The sequence below is a fragment of the Lithobates pipiens genome, unplaced genomic scaffold (assembly GCF_037356315.1).
Source record: "Lithobates pipiens isolate NorthernLeopardFrog02 unplaced genomic scaffold, aLitPip1_a1.2 Scaffold_23, whole genome shotgun sequence".
NCBI lineage: Eukaryota > Metazoa > Chordata > Amphibia > Anura > Ranidae > Lithobates > Lithobates pipiens.
The window spans coordinates 10,987,043-11,005,182 of NW_027507785.1; the positions used below are offsets into that span (position 1 = coordinate 10,987,043).

An 18,140-nucleotide genomic window follows, 5' to 3' on the forward strand; every position below is an offset into this window, starting at 1 on the left:
TTTAGGAGGATACCGGAAGTGACGTCCGGAGTACGAGCATGGAGCTCGTTCGTTTTATGCTATTTTTTGCCTTTGAATTAAGTGTATAAATGTGAGTACCCAGGACTATGTCCTTTTTATAATAAAGTTGATATTGACAGTATATACTTCACCATTGGAGCTCCTTCTTGTTTTTTCCTATGGATATGATCTTTGGTTTGTGGCTGAGCACCTAGAGGGGACTGCTTGCAATACCTACACCAGCTGACAACAGTGTAATTGCTGGAATTAATAAATGCTGTTTACCTTACAGCAGCGAGTAGAGATTTTCGACTCGAACATTGCCTGTTCGCCTGTTCAGCGAACAGTGAACAATTTGGGCTGTTCGCGGCAAATTCGAAAAGCCGGAACACCCTGTACAAATCTATGGGAGAAGTCTAAAGTGCTAATTTTAAAGGGTAATATGCAAGTTACTGTCCTAAAAAGTGTTTGGGGACCCGGGTCCTGCCCCAGGGGACATGGATCAATGCAAAAAAAAGTTTTAAAAACTGCCGTTTTTTCAGGAGCAGTGATTTTAATAATGATTAAAGTGAAACAATAAAAGTGTAATATTCCTTTAAATGTGGTACCTGGGGGGTGTCTATAGTATGCCTGTGAAGGGGCGCATGTTTCCTGTGCTTAGACCTGTCCCTGCACAAAGTGTCATTTATGCAGGAAAAAAAGTCTTTTAAAATCACTTGCGGCTATTGTCGGGTCCCGTAATACAGAGAACACTCAATGAGTGTTCTCTGTATTAGCCGACAATTCATTCATTCATTGATAACAAAAAAAAAAAAAAAAGCGTGGGGGTTCCCCTAAATTCAATTACCAGGCCCTTCAGGTCTGGTATGGATATTAAGGGGAACCCCGCATCAAATTAAAAAAATAAATTGACGTGGGGTTCCCCCTAAAAATCCATACCAGACCCTTTATCCAAGCACGCAACCTGGCAGGCCGCAGGAAAAGAGGGGGGGACGAGAGAGCGCCCCCCCCTTCCTGAACCGTACCAGGCCACATGCCCTCAACATTGGGAGGATGCTTTGGGGGTCTGTGACCCCTCAAAGCACCTTGTCCCCATGTTGATGTGGAGAAGAGCCTCATCCCCACAACCCTGAGCGGTGGTTGTGGGGGTCTGCGGGCGGGGGGCTTATCAGAATCTGGAAGCCCCCTTTAACAAGGGGACCCCCAGATCCCAGTCCCCCCCTGTTTGAAATGGTAAGGGGGTACAAAAGTACCCCTACCATTTCACAAAGAAAGTGTAAAAATGGTTAAATAAGACAAACACACTTTTGAAAAATTCCTTTATTAAAAATAAAAAAATAAAAAAAAGATTCCAGCGGTGCTAATCCACTCTTGCTATCCAGCGATGGACGATCATATCCAGCGACAGGGGATCTCTCAGTCCAGCGCTGTACATACATCCGTCTTCTGTCTCCACTGCGGAGACACTGCGGGGATCCCAGCGCTGACGTTTCTTATATTAGGAGGGCGGGGCCACCCGTCACCTGACCCCGCCCCTCTGACGCTGGTGAGGGGAGCCAGGGATTCCCTAATGACGTATGGGTGACCAACGGAAGCCTGCTTTACATCAGAGGGGGGCGGGGTCACCCATACGTCACTGGGGAACCCCATAGCTTTCCTCACCAGCGTCAGAGGGGCAGGGTCAGATGACGGGTGGCCCTCCTAATATAAGAAACCTCAGCGCTGGGATCCCCGCAGTGTCTCCGCAGTGGAGACAGAAGACTGATGTATGGACAGCGCTGGACTGAGAGATCTCCCGTCGTGGATTAGCACCGCTGGAATCTTTTTTTAATTATTTTTTTATTTTTAATAAAGGAATTTTTCAAAAGTGTGTTTGTCTTATTTAACCATTTTTACACTTTCTTTGTGAAATAGTAGGGAAAGTACCCCCTTACCATTTCAAACGGGGGGGCCGGGATCTGGGGGTCCCCTTGTTAAAGGGGGCTTCCAGATTCTGATAAGCCCCCCGCCCACAGACCCCCACAACCACCGCTCAGGGTTGTGGGGATGAGGCCCTTCTCCACATCAACATGGGGACATGGTGCTTTGAGGGGTCACAGACCCCCAAAGCATCCTCCCAATGTTGAGGGCATGTGGCCTGGTACGGTTCAGGAGGGAGGGGGGCGCTCTCTCGTCCCCCCTCTTTTCCTGCGGCCTGCCAGGTTGCGTGCTCGGATAAAGGGTCTGGTATGGATTTTTAGGGGGACCCCCACGTCAATTTTTTTTTTTAATTTGATGCGGGGTTCCCTGAAGGGTCTGGTATGGACCCCCACGTCAAATCTTTTTTTAAATTTGACACGGGGTTCCCTTTAATATCTATACCAGACCTGAAGGGCCTGGTAATTGAATTTGGGGGAACTCCACACTTTTTTTTATTTTTTATCAATGAATGAATGAATTGTCGGCTAATGCAGAGAACACTCATTGAATGTTCTCTGTATTACGGGGAGCCGACAATTTAGCCGCAAGTGATTTTAAAAGACTTTTTTTCCTGCAGAAATGACACTTTGTGCAGGGACAGTTCTAAGCATGGGAAACATGCGCCCCTTCACAGGCATACTATAGACACCCCCCCACCTACGAAATTTAAAGGAATATTACACTTTTATTGTTTCACTTTAATCATTATTAAAATCACTGCTCCTGAAAAAACGGCCGTTTTTAAAACTTTTTTTTGCATTGATCCATGTCCCCTGGGGCAGGACCCGGGTCCCCAAACACTTTTTAGGACAGTAACCTGCATATTACCCTCTAAAATTAGCACTTTAGATTGTGAACGTTCGAGTCCCATAGACTTTAATAGGGTTCTAAAGTTCACACGAAGTTTAGGTCTGTTCGCAGGTTCTGGTGCGAACCGAACAGGGGGGTGTTCGGCTCATCCCTAGAAGTGAGGTAAGGTAGCCATTTCACTCAGTGTGTGGAACATGAGATCACCGGTGGATTTATTTGTTTGTTCACGGAGTCAATTTTTTCCATGGCACAGTGTGGATTCACATATTGCATGATTGAATATGGACTGAGACACATTTCGAATTTTATTGGATTTTTAATATTGATTTATTTTCACTGTATGCACCTTATTGTTCATGTTCGGAGTACCCAATCATTCACATTGCACTGGATTGGATATTGCTTTCCACTGATGCACTTTAGAAGGTGTACATTTGATTTAATGAGCTTTGAGTAGTTATATTTAGGTATCTATATTATTTTGTGCACTATTTATTGATATATACTTATTTATCTATTTATTGCATTTATTATTTATTGTGGAGCGCAACACCACCTATTAATTTGATACCATTCCAAACAGGGGCGGATCCAGAGCCTAGTCTCGGGAGGGGCGCTTGCAGAAAACATGTTTTTTTGGGGTAAATTTATCAGGGAAATGGCTGGTGTTAGCACTTCAATCATCACGGCGCCATGGTTGTTATGGTGTCAGGATTATTGAAGCGCATTACTATTATTACATTGTTATAAAAAATTAAATGGTTCAACTTACCATAATGCAGAATCAGTGGGAGCCCCGAGCGTGTCACCTGACACACGTTGTGGATTGTCACTTGCCACATCGCTTGTCACCAGATGCAGATTGTCACTTGTCACGTCACCAGCTGCAGATTGTCACTTACCACGTCCCATGCCACATGTTGCAGATTGTCACTTGCCACGTCACATGCTACACGTTGCAGATTGTCACTTGCCACGTCACCTGTCACCAGATGCAGATTGTCACTTGCCATGTCACACGATGCAGAGTGTCACTTGCCACGTCACATGCCACACGTTGCAGATTGTCACTTGCCACGTCACATGCTACACATTGCAGATTGTCACTTGCTACGTCACCTGTCACCAGATGCAGATTGTCACTTGCCATGTCACACGATGCAGAGTGTCACTTGCCACGTCACATGCCACACGTTGCAGATTGTCACTTGCCACGTCACCTGTCACCAGATGCAGATTGTCACTTGTCCCGTCCCATGCCACATGTTGCAGATTGTCATTTGCCACGTCCCATACCACACGTTGCAGATTGTCACTTGCCACGTCACCTGTCACCAGATGCAGATTGTCACTTGTCACGTCCCATGCCGCACAATGCAGATTGTCACTTGCCACGTCCCATGCCACGTCGCCATGCCACATGATGCATATTGTCACTTGACAATAAGAAAAAATAAGATTGCGCTATGGACAAATTTACCTGTTCACTAGACAAGTTTGAAATAACCAAAAAAACTACAATAAAGTGAACTATGAGGGGTTAAAGCTGCCTGTGCTTGAAACCTATCCCTCTAAATGGGAATAGGCTGGAAATCTAAAAAGTAAGTTGAGCTTTGGCGCTAAAACCTTATTAGTGTACTATAAATATGAATGCTAATACTCTGCAAGGTTAAACGAAACCTAATGTAGAAATTTCCCAAACTACACTATATGCGTAATATTAAACAAATTGCGTGAGATGAAAAAATGTGAATGAAATGTGTGTCTGTTATCTTACAACATAAACATGCACAAGTGTAGTGAAAGGGCGTGGCCTAGGACGTGCACCTTACACTGCTATTCAAGCAGTAACGCCGGCGCAACCAATTTCATAGCGATTTGTCTTTTCGGATTTTGTGAGTAACCTGATTTTAATAAACAAGTACGTTTATACAACAGTATTGCACTATGGCTGTACTTCTGTTTCCCTTTATGCATAAACGCTAAACGGATCATTCACGGAAGGAAGAGTGCAAAATATCTCCACATCACAGCGGAGGCAGAGCCCTAAGAGAGCTGCACAGTGGCTCATACTGTGACTGCTTGGTTAACCCATTGAGGGTTTGATGTCTGGTGAGCGCATATATATATTTCTTCTCTAACACAGAGTGGCGCACCGGAAAGGAATCCAACCCTTTTACACCAGTCACCTTGCTTCACCTTCCTTATCTGATAAAAGTTTTATGCGTTTTTACAGCAACTAGATGATGCGACTTTGAACCAATATTTTTAGTTGGACATTATAAAATATTTTTAATTGGACATTATATGATTTTTTTGGTGTTTTTACTTGGTATTTTCACAATGCTTTTCTGATTGTCACTTTTGGAGCATAATCATTGGCTCACATATGTGAGCAAAAGCACTTTTCACTAAAGCACCCATATTTTTAGTTGTTATATATATATATATATTTTCACTACACTTGTGCATGTTTATGTTGTAAGATAACAGACACACATTTCATTCACATTTTTTCATCTCACGCAATTTGTTTAATATTACGCATATAGTGTAGTTTGGGAAATTTCTACATATTGTCACTTGCCTGCTATAATTGTCTCTTGCTATAATTGCTATATAATTGTCTCTTGCTATAATTGTCCCAGGCAGCAGATTACCAGTAAAGCAGCAGAGAGATGAAGTAATCTCTCTGCTGCCGTGGCTGCCTGCACACTACACAGTGAGGTCGGAACTTCAGGGATGCAGGACGAGCGCCGGGCAGTGAGAGATTATGTCATCTCTCTGCTCCCCTGCCCACCGGCTCTCTGATAGGCCAGCAACCGCTCACACACTGACAATGAGCCGGGCCGCCCACGGAGCCACCCACTGTCTCTCACCGACGGAGCCGCCCGTGCTCTCTGCCGTGGAGCCGCCCGTGCTCTCTGCCGTGGAGCCGCCCGCCGGCTCTCTCACCTGCGGCGGCACCTGCCACTCGTATTCTAGGAGGGGGCAATTGCCCCATTGCCCCCCTGGATCCGCCCCTGATTCCAAATCAAATTTACTTTATTCGAAATTTGAATTTTGGAAGATCGTTATATTCTTTCTATTCCAGTCTATTGTTTTTTGTTTTTTCTATTCTATTCAATTTTTTTCTCTTTTCTATTCAAATTGTTTATTTTATTTTCTTTTCTAATCTATTATTTTATTTTCTATTCTTTTCTATTCTATTCAAATTTGTTCTATTCAAAACTTTTAATTCCAGGAGATGGTTATATTCTTTCTATGCTATTATTTTTTTTGTTCTATTGTATTCTGTTCTTTTCTACTCTAGTCAATTCTATTATTTTCTTTTCTATTCAAATCTATTCTTTTCTATTCTATTTGAATTCAAATGTATTTTATTTGAATTTTTGGAAATGGTTATATTCTTTTTTTCTTCTATTCTATTTGAAATTCAAACTTCAGAAGATGGTTATATTCTTTATATTTTATTCCATTCCTTTATTTTCTGCTCTGTTTTATTGTGTTCTTTTATTTTCTATTCTGTTTTACCCTAATCTTTTATTTTATATTCTATTTTGTTCTGTTTTATTCTACATCACAGGTTTTACTCCACACCGCAAAATTAAATTGTGTTTGCATCTAGTGCCTTTGCCCTGCTCCTCCCATTGTTATTGGTTTATGCCCACTGAGAAAGATTCAGCCTATTTGTTCCAGTGACCATCGTCACCTAGACAGAAAGTGATGGGAAATCCAACATTTTAGAGTTGTCACCAGCAGTGCTGGGACCATGTCCATTAGCGCCCAAGGCAAAAAGGGCCAAAATACTAGATGTGCAGTCTATTTACTTCCGAATCGAAATTCAGATGATTTTTTTCGTTATTCGGATTTATCTGAATTTCCGAATTACAGTAGCAGCGAATTTAAACGAATCTGAAATAACGAAACGAATTTCGAATTTGAAATTGATTTGAATTGAATTCTAAAATCTTATTTGAATTTGAAATTTAATTTAAAAACAAGAATATAATTAAATTGAAAATAAAGGAATGGAATAGAAGAATAGAATAGAATTACAGTAGCAGCGAATTTAAACAAATCTGAAATAACGAAACGAACTTCGAATTTGAAATTGATTTGAATTGAATTCTAAAATCTTATTTGAATTTGAAATTTAATTTAAAAACAAGAATATAATTAAATTGAAAATAAAGGAATGGAATAGAAGAATAGAATAGAATTACAGTAGCAGCGAATTTAAACGAATCTGAAATAACGAAACGAATTTCGAATTTGAAATTGATTTGAATTGAATTCTAAAATCTTATTTGAATTTGAAATTTAATTTAAAAACAAGAATATAATTAAATTGAAAATAAAGGAATGGAATAGAAGAATAGAATAGAATTACAGTAGCAGCGAATTTAAACGAATCTGAAATAACGAAACGAATTTCGAATTTGAAATTGATTTGAATCGAATTCTAAAATCTTATTTGAATTTGAAATGTAATTTAAAAACAAGAATATAATTAAATTGAAAATAAAGGAATGGAATAGAAGAATAGAATAGAATTACAGTAGCAGCGAATTTAAACGAATCTGAAATAACGAAACAAATTTCGAATTTGAAATTGATTTGAATTGAATTCTAAAATCTTATTTGAATTTGAAATTTAATTTAAAAACAAGAATATAATTAAATTGAAAATAAAGGAATGGAACAGAAGAATAGAATAGAATTACAGTAGCAGCGAATTTAAACGAATCTGAAATAACGAAACGAATTTCGAATTTGAAATTGATTTGAATCGAATTCTAAAATCTTATTTGAATTTGAAATTTAATTTAAAAACAAGAATATAATTAAATTGAAAATAAAGGAATGGAATAGAAGAATAGAATAGAATTACAGTAGCAGCGAATTTAAACGAATCTGAAATAACGAAATGAATTTCGAATTTGAAATTGATTTGAATCGAATTCTAAAATCTTATTTGAATTTGAAATTTAATTTAAAAACAAGAATATAATTAAATTGAAAATAAAGGAATGGAATAGAAGAATAGAATAGGAAAGAAAAAAAATAGAATAGATTAAAATAGAACAGAATAGAAAATAATAAAAATATAAATCAAAGTCGTAGAATAGACTAGAAAATAATAGAGACAAAAGAAAATAGAATAGATCAGTATAGAATAGAGGAAAACAGAACAAAATAGAATAGAAAAAGCAATAGAATAGAAATTAATGAAATAGAAAGAATATAACCATCTTCCAAAATTTTAATTTTGAATAGAATAAATTCAAATTTGAATAGAATAGATTAGAAAATAATTGAATAGAATGTAAAATAAGAGAATAAAATCAAATAGAAAATAGGTTATAATAGAATAAACTAGAATACAACCATCTTCTGAAATTCAAATTTTGAATAGAATAAATTTGAATTCAAATAGAATAGATCAGAATGAAAGAGAATAGAATAGAAAAAATAGAATAGAAAAAAAAACAATGGACTAGACTATAGAATAAAATAGAATATTACTGTCTTCCAAAATTCCAATTTCGAATAGAATAAATATGAATTTGAATAGAATAGATACTAATAGATTATAAAAACATAGAATAGAATAAAATAGAAAGAATATAACCAAATTTAAATTCCAATTGGAATGCCAATTCAAATGGAATTTAAATTGAATTTGAAAACAAACTAAATTAAACAAATTCCAAAAATGAATAAGCCCTGGCTCACATTGGTACGATTCGACAAAAAGTAGTTTCTGTACTACTTTTTGCGATTTCGGGCTGCGATTTACATTTTTTTTTATGCCCCTCTCCTGTTGAAATGCCCAAGGAAGCCAACTCTTAAGTCAACCCCTTGGCCCGGCCCTGATCACCAGAACAGGAAAAGGAGTGGAAATCTTCCAATGGGGACACTTGTAAAATGTTGGATTTCCCATCACTTTAGGGAGATTTTGCCTCACCTTTTAGGACTCTCCAGAAAAGCAATTCATAGGAATTCTCTCCAATGGCACAGAATTACAAAAAAAAGAAAAAAAACCCCCGTCAGCGGAACATACCATGTTTCCTTTTCATAAAAAAAGTTTTGGTTTCAGATGTACTTCAGTAGACATGGGCTGAACTCCTGAACAGGAGACAAGTTCTAACCTGAACGGCGAACCCCATTGGAGTCTATGGGAGCCAAACAGGAAAGGGTTGGTCCCCTTAGTCTGCCTGTAAAGTGGCACATCTGTAGCATATACAGTGCCTTGAAAAAGTATTCATACCCCTTGAAATTTTCCACATTTTGGCATGTTGCAGCCAAAAGCAAAAATGTATTTTATTGGGAATTTATGTGATAGACCAACACAAAGTGGCACATCATTGTAAAGTGGAAGGAAAATGATAAATGTTTTTCAACTTTTTTTTTACAAATAAATATGTGAAAAGTGTGGGGGGGGGATTTGTATTCAGCCCCCTTTACTCTGATACCCCTAACTAAAATCTAATGGAACCAATTGCCTTCAGAAGTCACCCATTTAGTAAACAGAGTCCACCTGTGTGTAATTTAATCTCAGTATAAATACAGCTGTTCCGTGAAGCCCTCAGAGGTTTGTTAGAGAACCTTGGTGAACAAACAGCATCATGAAGGCCAAGGAACACACCAGACAGGTCAGGGATAAAGTCGTGGAGAAGTTTAAAGCAGGGTTAGTTTATAAAAAAAAAATCTCCCAAGCTTTGAACATCTCGCAGAGCTCTGTTTAATCCATCGTGCGAAAATGGAAATGGAGTATGGCACAACTGCAAACCTACCAAGATATGGCCATCCACCAGCTAGGCGAGGAGACCATTAATCAGAGAAGCAGCCGAGAGGTCCATGGTAACTCTGGAGGAGCTGCAGAGATCCACAGCTCAGGGGGGAGAATCTGTCCACAGGACAACTATTAGTCGTGCTCTCCACAATCTCCGGAATCCGTCTGACAATTCGATCGTGTGTGGGCTCCAGAGGACTTCTTTTTCTCAAAAGTCCGACAGACCTAGAAATAAAACATGTTTCAAATCTTTCCGAGGGACTCGAGTCTGGTCAAAAAATCAGTTTGTGTGTGTGCTAGTCCGACAGACGAAAACCGACGCTAGGGCAGCTATTGGCTACTGGCTGTGAACTTCCTTATTCTAGTCCAGTCATACGTCATCACGTTCCAATCCGTCGGAACTTTGGCGTGCTTGTGTGTGGCCAAGTCCGTTTGGAAAGTCAGTCGGAACTCCGCCGAAAGTCCGTCGGAAAGACCGTCGGACCTAGTCCGTTGAAAAGTCCAATCGTATGTACGCGGCATTAGAGTCTGCAAAAGACTTGAGACCGGGGCGGATGTTCACCTTCCAGCAGGACAACGACCCTGAAACATACAGCCAGAGCTACAATGGAATGGTTTAGATCAAAGCATATTCATGTGTTAGAATGGCCCAGTCACAGACCAGACCTAAATCACATTGAGAATCTGTGGATAGACTTGAAAATTGCTGTTCAAAGACGCTCTCCATCCAATCTGACAAAACTTGAGATATTTTGCAGAGAAGAATGGTCAAAAATGTCCCTCTCTAGATGTGCAAAGCTGGTAGAGACATCCCCAAAAAGACTTGCAGCTATAATTGCAGTGAAAGGTGGTTATAGAAAGTATTGACTCCGGGGGGCACCATACAAATACCCCCCCCCCCACGTTTCACATATTTATAAAAAAAAATTGAAAACCATTTATCATTTTCCTTCTACCTCACAATTATGTGCCACTTTGTGTTGGTCTATCACATAAAATCCCAATAAAATACATTTACGGTTTTGGTTGTAATATGACAACATGTGGAAAATTTCAAGGGGTATGAAAACTTTGGTCTGCGGGCAGGGGGCTTATCAGAATCTGGAAGCCCCCTTTAACAAGAGCGCCCCTTGATCCTGCCCCCCCCCCATGTGAATGAGTATCAGTTACACAGTACCCTTACCCATTCACCAAAAAAGTGCAAAATAAAATGGAAACAAGAGACAAGTTTTTGACAAAATCCTTTATTAAAAAATAAAAACAATTGTGTCCCTCATCAATCATGCGGCCCGCTGACCCGAAAAAAACAAAACAAAAACACCCCGCCTTCTGGGACGGCCGCCAGCCGAATGCCTCCTCTGCAATTTGACAGTTCTTATATAGGTAATGGCGGGGCCACCTGGCAATGTCACCTGGTGACCACACCCTCCTTGTGACATTACCAGCCCAGCATGCACCAGTTCGTGATGTTACAAGGGTGGGCGGGGCCTCCAGGTGATGCTGCCAGGTGGCTCCGCCCTTACCTATATAAGAGCTGTCAAAGCGCGGAGGAGGCATTTGGTGGGCACCCATCCTAAAGGCGGAGCGTTTTGTTTTTTTACCTTTTTTCGGGTCAGCGGGTGGCGTGATTGACAACGGATTTACATAGAGGGACACTATTTTTATTTTTTTTTGGAAAGAAACAAACTGGACATGTCTATTACCGTGGTGGCCTTTTTTGCCTTTGGCGCTAAAGGACAAGGATTTTCCATCACTTTCTGTCTAGGTGACAATGGTCACTGGAACAAAGTACCCCCCCCCCCATGTTGAGGGCATGTGGCCTGGTATGGTTCAGGAGGGGGAGATGCTCGCTCGCCCCCCCCACCCCTTTTTTTGACCTGCCAGGCTGAATGCCTGCAAAAGGGCATGGTGTGGATTGTGGGAGGTACCCGACCCCACATTTTTTTTTTTAAATGCCACTTTTTTTTTTTCCCCATTCACCTGTCAGCATGGAAGCCCATTGACAGCTGATCATAAGTTGTGAAGGACGCTGATCATCAGTTAAGGACACTGCGGTCGGCTTCCCAGTCCCGCTCCTTAACATCAAGCTTACACTGCACCATGATTGGGCAAAGCTTTGCCCAATCAGAGCACAGAATGCACTGTGCAGCACTGTGCATTGCAGGGTGTTTGGCGGGTCAAACACCCTGTAAATTCCGGTGTTGGGCGAACAGCTGAACAGGCATTTGTTTGGGCCAAACTCCTGCTCGGGCCGAACCGTTCACCCAACACTATACTTCAGGTCGAAATTTCTACAATTTCAACAAGTTATGGCATGGTTATATTATGCTGTAAATGTGGGGGATGGTGTTACCATTTTTAACAACATGGGCATGTTTTTTCATATATCAGGGTTGGGTTTGGATCAGCAGGAGTTCCACTTGTTAAAAATGGGGAGGAACCTGCAAAGATACAAGGGTTATTTTTTTGTCTGAGGATGGGGTTTCAGTAGATTGGGGGCAATGCTCAAAGTTGACCGAATTTTTCATTTTGGAGGGTTTGCAAAGCACAGTGTGTGGGTTCGGTTATGTGGAAGGAGGCTGGGATTTTCATTTTTCATTGTATTATTTAAATGGTTTGCAATTTCATGTTTGTATTTTCAGGCGAGAAGAGAAGCAGACCCGTGTGCACTGGTAAGAGAACAAAAATTTTATATTTATTGTACCTTATATAGGAATACTGTATCTGCTGAGAGGCGGGTCGTTGTTCAGACCAATCCTCCCCATCAGAAGGGATCATGTGACCAGATGCCTAGGTACTGCAGTAAATGTATAATAATAATAGTGTGTGACTGTGGGGGGGGGGGGGGGGGACATTAGAGTGTAAATTCTTTTTTTTTTCTATCAAAAAAGGTTTTATTGAACAAAATACATCATACAAGTAGACGAGAGTAGGGATGAGCTTTGTGTTCGACACGAACATCGGCTGTTCGTCCGTTCGGTGAATACCAAACGTTATGGGCCGTTTGCGCAAAATTCATGTGGCACTTATGGCCCACAATGCACTGCGCCATCGCAGTGCATTGCTGGCTCATGATTGGCCAAGCATGCACTGTGACCCCGCATGCTTGGCCAATCACAGCGCCAGCAGCGAGGAGAGCCATGATTGGCGTCTGTAGCAGTTAGTGGGTGTTCTGTGTACCTTCAACACAGTATACACCGATCGTTATCGGCCGATTTTGCGTTCTTGCTCTTCTGTAGTGCAGTATACACCATTATATCCACCTATATAGCTAGCTATCTTGCTCTTTTTAAATAGAGCTTGCAGTCAGTTGTAGGAGATTGTGCGTGCTGTCTGCGTGCCCTGACCACAAAATACACTGCTATATCCACCTATATAGATAGCTATTTTTTTTTTTTTTTTCCACATCAGCGAATCACCAAGAGAAACTTAAATCAACTTTACGTTCATCACTGTCTCTTGTTATTAATCTTCACATCATTGTGGCAATATCTTTTATTTACATTTTTTTTTTCTTTCATTAAAAAGTTTTAATTCAAATTTATTTTATTTATTAATTAAGATTATTTTATGCCCCCTGCCCCTTATAATTATTTTCCCCCTCACCCTTCCCACCCTCCCACTCCCCTAATATGTCAGTAACTTTCCTCTTCCATATTTCTTCTATAACAAGGTCTTTATGATCTTAATTGTGCTTTGTAACTTGATTCTCTTTTAAATTCTGTCCAACCTCTCCATTTTTTAATAAATGCTGCCCTTTCGCCTACATCTCCAATCCTTAAACTTTCCTTATTAAATATTTCCTCCACAGCATCCACCCACTCCCATGTCGTTGGGCAATCTACATTCTGCCATTTCTTGGGAATCAGTTTTTTCGCCGCATTTAGGAGATGGGGGATGATTGTATCTTGATATTGTTTAACCCCTCCCTCTGTACCATGAAAAAGTACTATCCAGGGATCCACCTTCATCGTTATTTTAGTTATTTCTTCTACCATTTGCAAGATCTTCCCCCAGTATATCTTAATTTTAGGACATTCCCACCACAAGTGTGTCATTGTTCCTATTGTTTTGCAACCCCGCCAACACTCGGTCGATCTTCCCTCTTGATATTTAGCAGTTTTATCTGGGGTATTATACCATCGAGATAAAAGTTTGTAATTCATCTCGGCGGTTTTATTATCTATTGCCGAACTGTGTGTTAGTTTCAAAATTTTATTTATAGTTCCTTTATCTTTTTGTGCTCCTAATTATTTTTCCCATTTTTTTTATATATGGCGGCCCCTCCAGCTGACTGACAGATAACAATAACCCGTACATCTTTGAAATTGTACCTTTAGCCTTATCCGAGATACAGAGCTGCTCCACCCCAGTCAGCTCGTCTTCGGATCTGACTGGCTGAGGCAGCCCCTCTATGAAGTGAGCCAGCTGGAGAAAACGCCATCTATCAATCCACGTCAATCCCTTGTGCACTAAATCTTCTAGTGAAATAAGTTTCCCTTTATTCATAATATCTTTTATTTGTAATTTTTCCTTTTTTATCCAATTCCCACCAATTTCCCTTTTACCAGGGGGGAAAAACTCATTATCTTTCAACTCTATCAAAGGTGAGTTATAGTGTCCATTTAATCTTTTATACACCTCATCCCATGTTTTAAGTGCAATCCGTGTCAACACATTCGTGTCCGAGTTTAATACCCTAAATTTTGGGGGGTTCCAAACTATCTTACTAAGTTGTGCTTTACTATATGTGCATTCTAAACTTACCCACCTTTTCTCGTCTTTTTTCTCCCTCACCCATTCGGCAATTCTAGACAATACTACCGCCTTATAATAATATTGCAAATCTGTGACAGCCAGTCCTCCTCGGCTTTTCTCTTGTTTTAAAACCGTATGGGAGATCCTTGGTTTTTTATTGGTCCATATATATTTACTCATTAGAGATTTTATCTTACGAAAGTAACTAGGGGGTATTGCAATCGGCATCATCTGAAATTTATATAAAATTTTGGGTAAAATAAACATTTTGAACACGTTTATCCGTCCCAGCCAGGATAGAGGTCTATTGACTACCCTCCTAATTTCCGTTCTGATTTAGTTTAATAATGGGATGTAGTTTAGCTGGTAGATCTTACCTAAGGTGCGGGCCAGTTTTATTCCTAAGTATCTTAATTTTTTCACCCACTTAAATTTACAATACTCTTGGATTAGTTGTACTTTTAATTTCAGATTTCGTTTGGTTGATTTTAAAATTTGACAATTTCCCATAGTCGTCAAGGGCCTCAATTATCTTAGGTATTGAGCTTGTAGGTTTACTAATATAAAACAATACGTCATCTGCATATGCTGCCAGTTTATGCTCCTCCTGCCCCGCCATAATTCCTGTTATCTCTGGATTGTTTCTGACTGTCGAGAGTAGGGGCTCTAGCGCGAGTACAAAGAGAAGGGGTGAAAGTGGGCATCCCTGTCTAGTCCCATTTTCCATCTCAAAGGGAGGGGAGGGAACCCCGTTTATATTTATGGTTGCTTTTGGGTGATGATACAATGATTTAATCCATTTGGCCATCCTTGGCCCGAAACCCATATTTTCAAGTGTCAGGAACATAAATCTCCAATCGACCCTGTCAAAGGCCTTTTGTGCATCTGTCGACAGTAATAAGGCCGGGGGTTCCGTCTCCTCCCTCTGAGATAGCACCAATAGGGTTCTAACCCCGTTGTCCTTACCCTCCCTTCCAGGAACAAACCCTACCTGGTCGGGATGTACCAGTGAGCTCATTACTGTCTTCATCCTAGTTGCCAGTACCTTGGCAAATAGTTTAGTATCTGCGTTCAACAGTGATATTGGTCTATAACTAGAGCACCTGGTCTCATCTTTTCCTTCCTTCCGGATGACAGTAATTGAGGCTATCAATGCCTCCTTACTCAGTTCGTACTCTGTCCCGATTCCATTCATATATTTACATGTATCAGAATATCCTTGAACCTTTTATAGTACCCAATTGTCAATCCGTCAGGTCCAGGGCTTTTCCCCTGGGCTGAATCCATTAACGCCTTATTTATTTCTGTTTCTGTTATAGGGCATTCTAAGTTGTCTTTATCTATCTCATCAATCTTGGGGAGTCTAGCTTTCTTAAGATATGCTTCTGTTTCTTTTATTTTCCCGTCTATCTTCTTCTCCTTATTTTTCACTGCGTATAATCTCTCGTAGTATGCTTTGAATGATTCTGCTATTTCTTTTGTGGTATACACCATATCCCCACATTCCGTTTGAATTTTCTCTATATAATTAGTAGCTTTTTTCTTTTGAAGCACTTTGGCTAGGTATTTGGTGGGTTTATTCCAATCTTGATATCGGACTCTCTCTAGTTGATTAAAACCTTTTTTTGTTTCTTGTTCCATTAACCTCTTAGCGGCACGTTCTTTTTTTTTCCGCGACCCCAAGGCCATCAAAATCCCGCGGATATACGCTTTATGGGCGTCCCATAAGACATGTCCAGATATCCCCTCAGTCTCATTCATTAAGAAATATTTTTCTAATTCTCCCCTTATTACTTCATCTCCCTCTTTATCTAGAAATAAATCTTCATTTAGCCGCCACCTATTAACTTGATTGTTATAGCCAGGGATCTGCATTTTCATTTTTACAGGAGCATGGCCTGACTGTGTTGTTATTTCAATACTCGTTTCCAGCACAGTCTCTAATATTCTATGTTCCACAAAGATATAATCTATCCTAGAATAGGTCCCGTGCACAGGGGAGTAAAAGGTATAGTCCCGTTGTTTTGGATGTTGTACTCTCCATACATCAACTAATTGACTATTACTCAGATTTCGATTTTTTTTTTTAATTGTGCGTTACTCCTTCCCTGTGCACGGGATGTGCTATCTAGTCGAGGATCCAAACAAAAATTCAGGTCTCCCATCATTACCACATATCCACTTTTAAATTCCTGAACCTTGGCCAGTATTCCCTGTAAAAATTTTATAGGATTATTATTCGGGGAGTAAATGTTAATCAAAGTATATCTTATATTTCCTAATTTCCCCTTTAGGAACAGATATCTACCCTCTGGGTCCGTTTCTCTTCCCTCTAGAACAAAACGAGTATTTTTTCCAAATCCTATTGCTACCCCTCTCCCCCTGTTTGTAATTGTGTCGCCGTAGTACCAACTCGGGTAATCTTTAGAGTAAAGCCTGATCTTTGATGTATATGAAATATGGGTCTCTTGTAAGAAAATTACTTCTGCCTTACATTGTTTTAATTCTTCCAAAATGTTATACCTTTTTTTTGCAGTATTGAGGCCCTTGACATTATAGGACAGAAAATTAATCTCCATTGTTTTATTATCCATATTTTCTATTTAGACCTTGTTTTTTATTCTTATTCCCAAGGATTTTACTACTGACCTTACCCACCCCCCCCACCCACAAACCCTCTCCACCCCCCCATCGCCCCAAACCAACAACCCCCTCCCCCCTCCCCTTTTTGGCCATGATTCGGCCCTTGACTCGTTAATGGACCTGAGATCTCTGTCCATTTCCAAATCTTTGATGTTCCGAGGTGGGGTTCTCCTGTTCTGCCTCCCTACCCCCTCTCCTTAGATGTAACCTTCAAAAAGGAGGGGGGGTAATGGGCCCACCTACCCTCCAGCCACGATTACCTACAATCTCCTCCCTGCCCCTCCCTGCCCCTCCCTGCCCCACCCCTCACCAATTCCCATCCCCCCTGTCCTATAACCAAAAAAAACCCCCCAAAAAAAACCGAGCTCTCATAATATTTCCCCATGCACATCTATCCAGCCTGGAAGAGTTGGAGCTTGAATTCCAAATTTGTCGCAAAAATCTACTAACTCTTCTGGAAAACTCAGCCTAACCAATCTTCCATCTTTATATGCTAACAAACATGCCGGGAACCCCCAACTGTATCTTATATCCTTGGCTCTCAGCTGTTCCAGTAAGGGTTTTAAGAGGCGTTTCCGAGCCAAAGTTTCGGGTGCTAGGTCTGGGAAGATTTGTATCTCAGTTCCAGCATATTTTAATGGGGCTATTCCCCTAAGATTTCTCCAGATCTCCATTTTGTCTTCATAATGTTCGAATCTAACTATAATGTCACATGATCTTCCAGTTTCCTCCAACTTTTTCTTCCCAACCCGGTGCACCCTTTCAATCCTGGGAAATTCCTCCTCTCCTCTCCGCAGTATTGGGCTGAATATGTCTGCTATAATTTCTTTTAGCTCCTCTTTCTTATTTTCTGGAACCGCTCGTATTCTCAGATTTTGTCTTCTATTTCTATTTTCTTGATCTTCAAGTCGATAAAGAATGTTTCTCTCATTTCGATATACTACTTTAGTTTGTTCCTGTACTTTAATTAAGTCTTGAGCTTGTATATTAATTCTTTCTTCTAACACCTCTACTCGTGTTAGTAGATGTCCCAGGTCACTTCTTAACAAGCTTATTTCTGATTTTATAGCATTCTCTAATTTTAGAAGCATCTCCCTCATCATCCCTTTTGTTATCGCCTGGTCATCCACTCTTTGATCTTCACTTTTACTTAGTTCCAGTTCACTCTCAG

At 40.3% G+C, this 18,140-nt stretch overlaps 1 protein-coding gene across 2 annotated transcripts in view; it reads left to right on the forward strand.

The window, feature by feature from the left end:
- Positions 1-18,140, forward strand: part of LOC143927195 (ecto-ADP-ribosyltransferase 5-like) — a 425,121-nt gene that overhangs the window by 35,573 nt on the left and 371,408 nt on the right. Inside the window, exon 4 of one of the 2 annotated variants that reach the window (XM_077451172.1) lies at positions 12,211-12,240. The exons of the other annotated variant lie outside the window; for it this stretch is intronic. Coding sequence (XP_077307298.1) covers positions 12,211-12,240 — 30 coding nt within the window. The remainder of the gene's footprint in view (positions 1-12,210; positions 12,241-18,140) is intronic. 2 annotated transcript variants of the gene reach the window in all.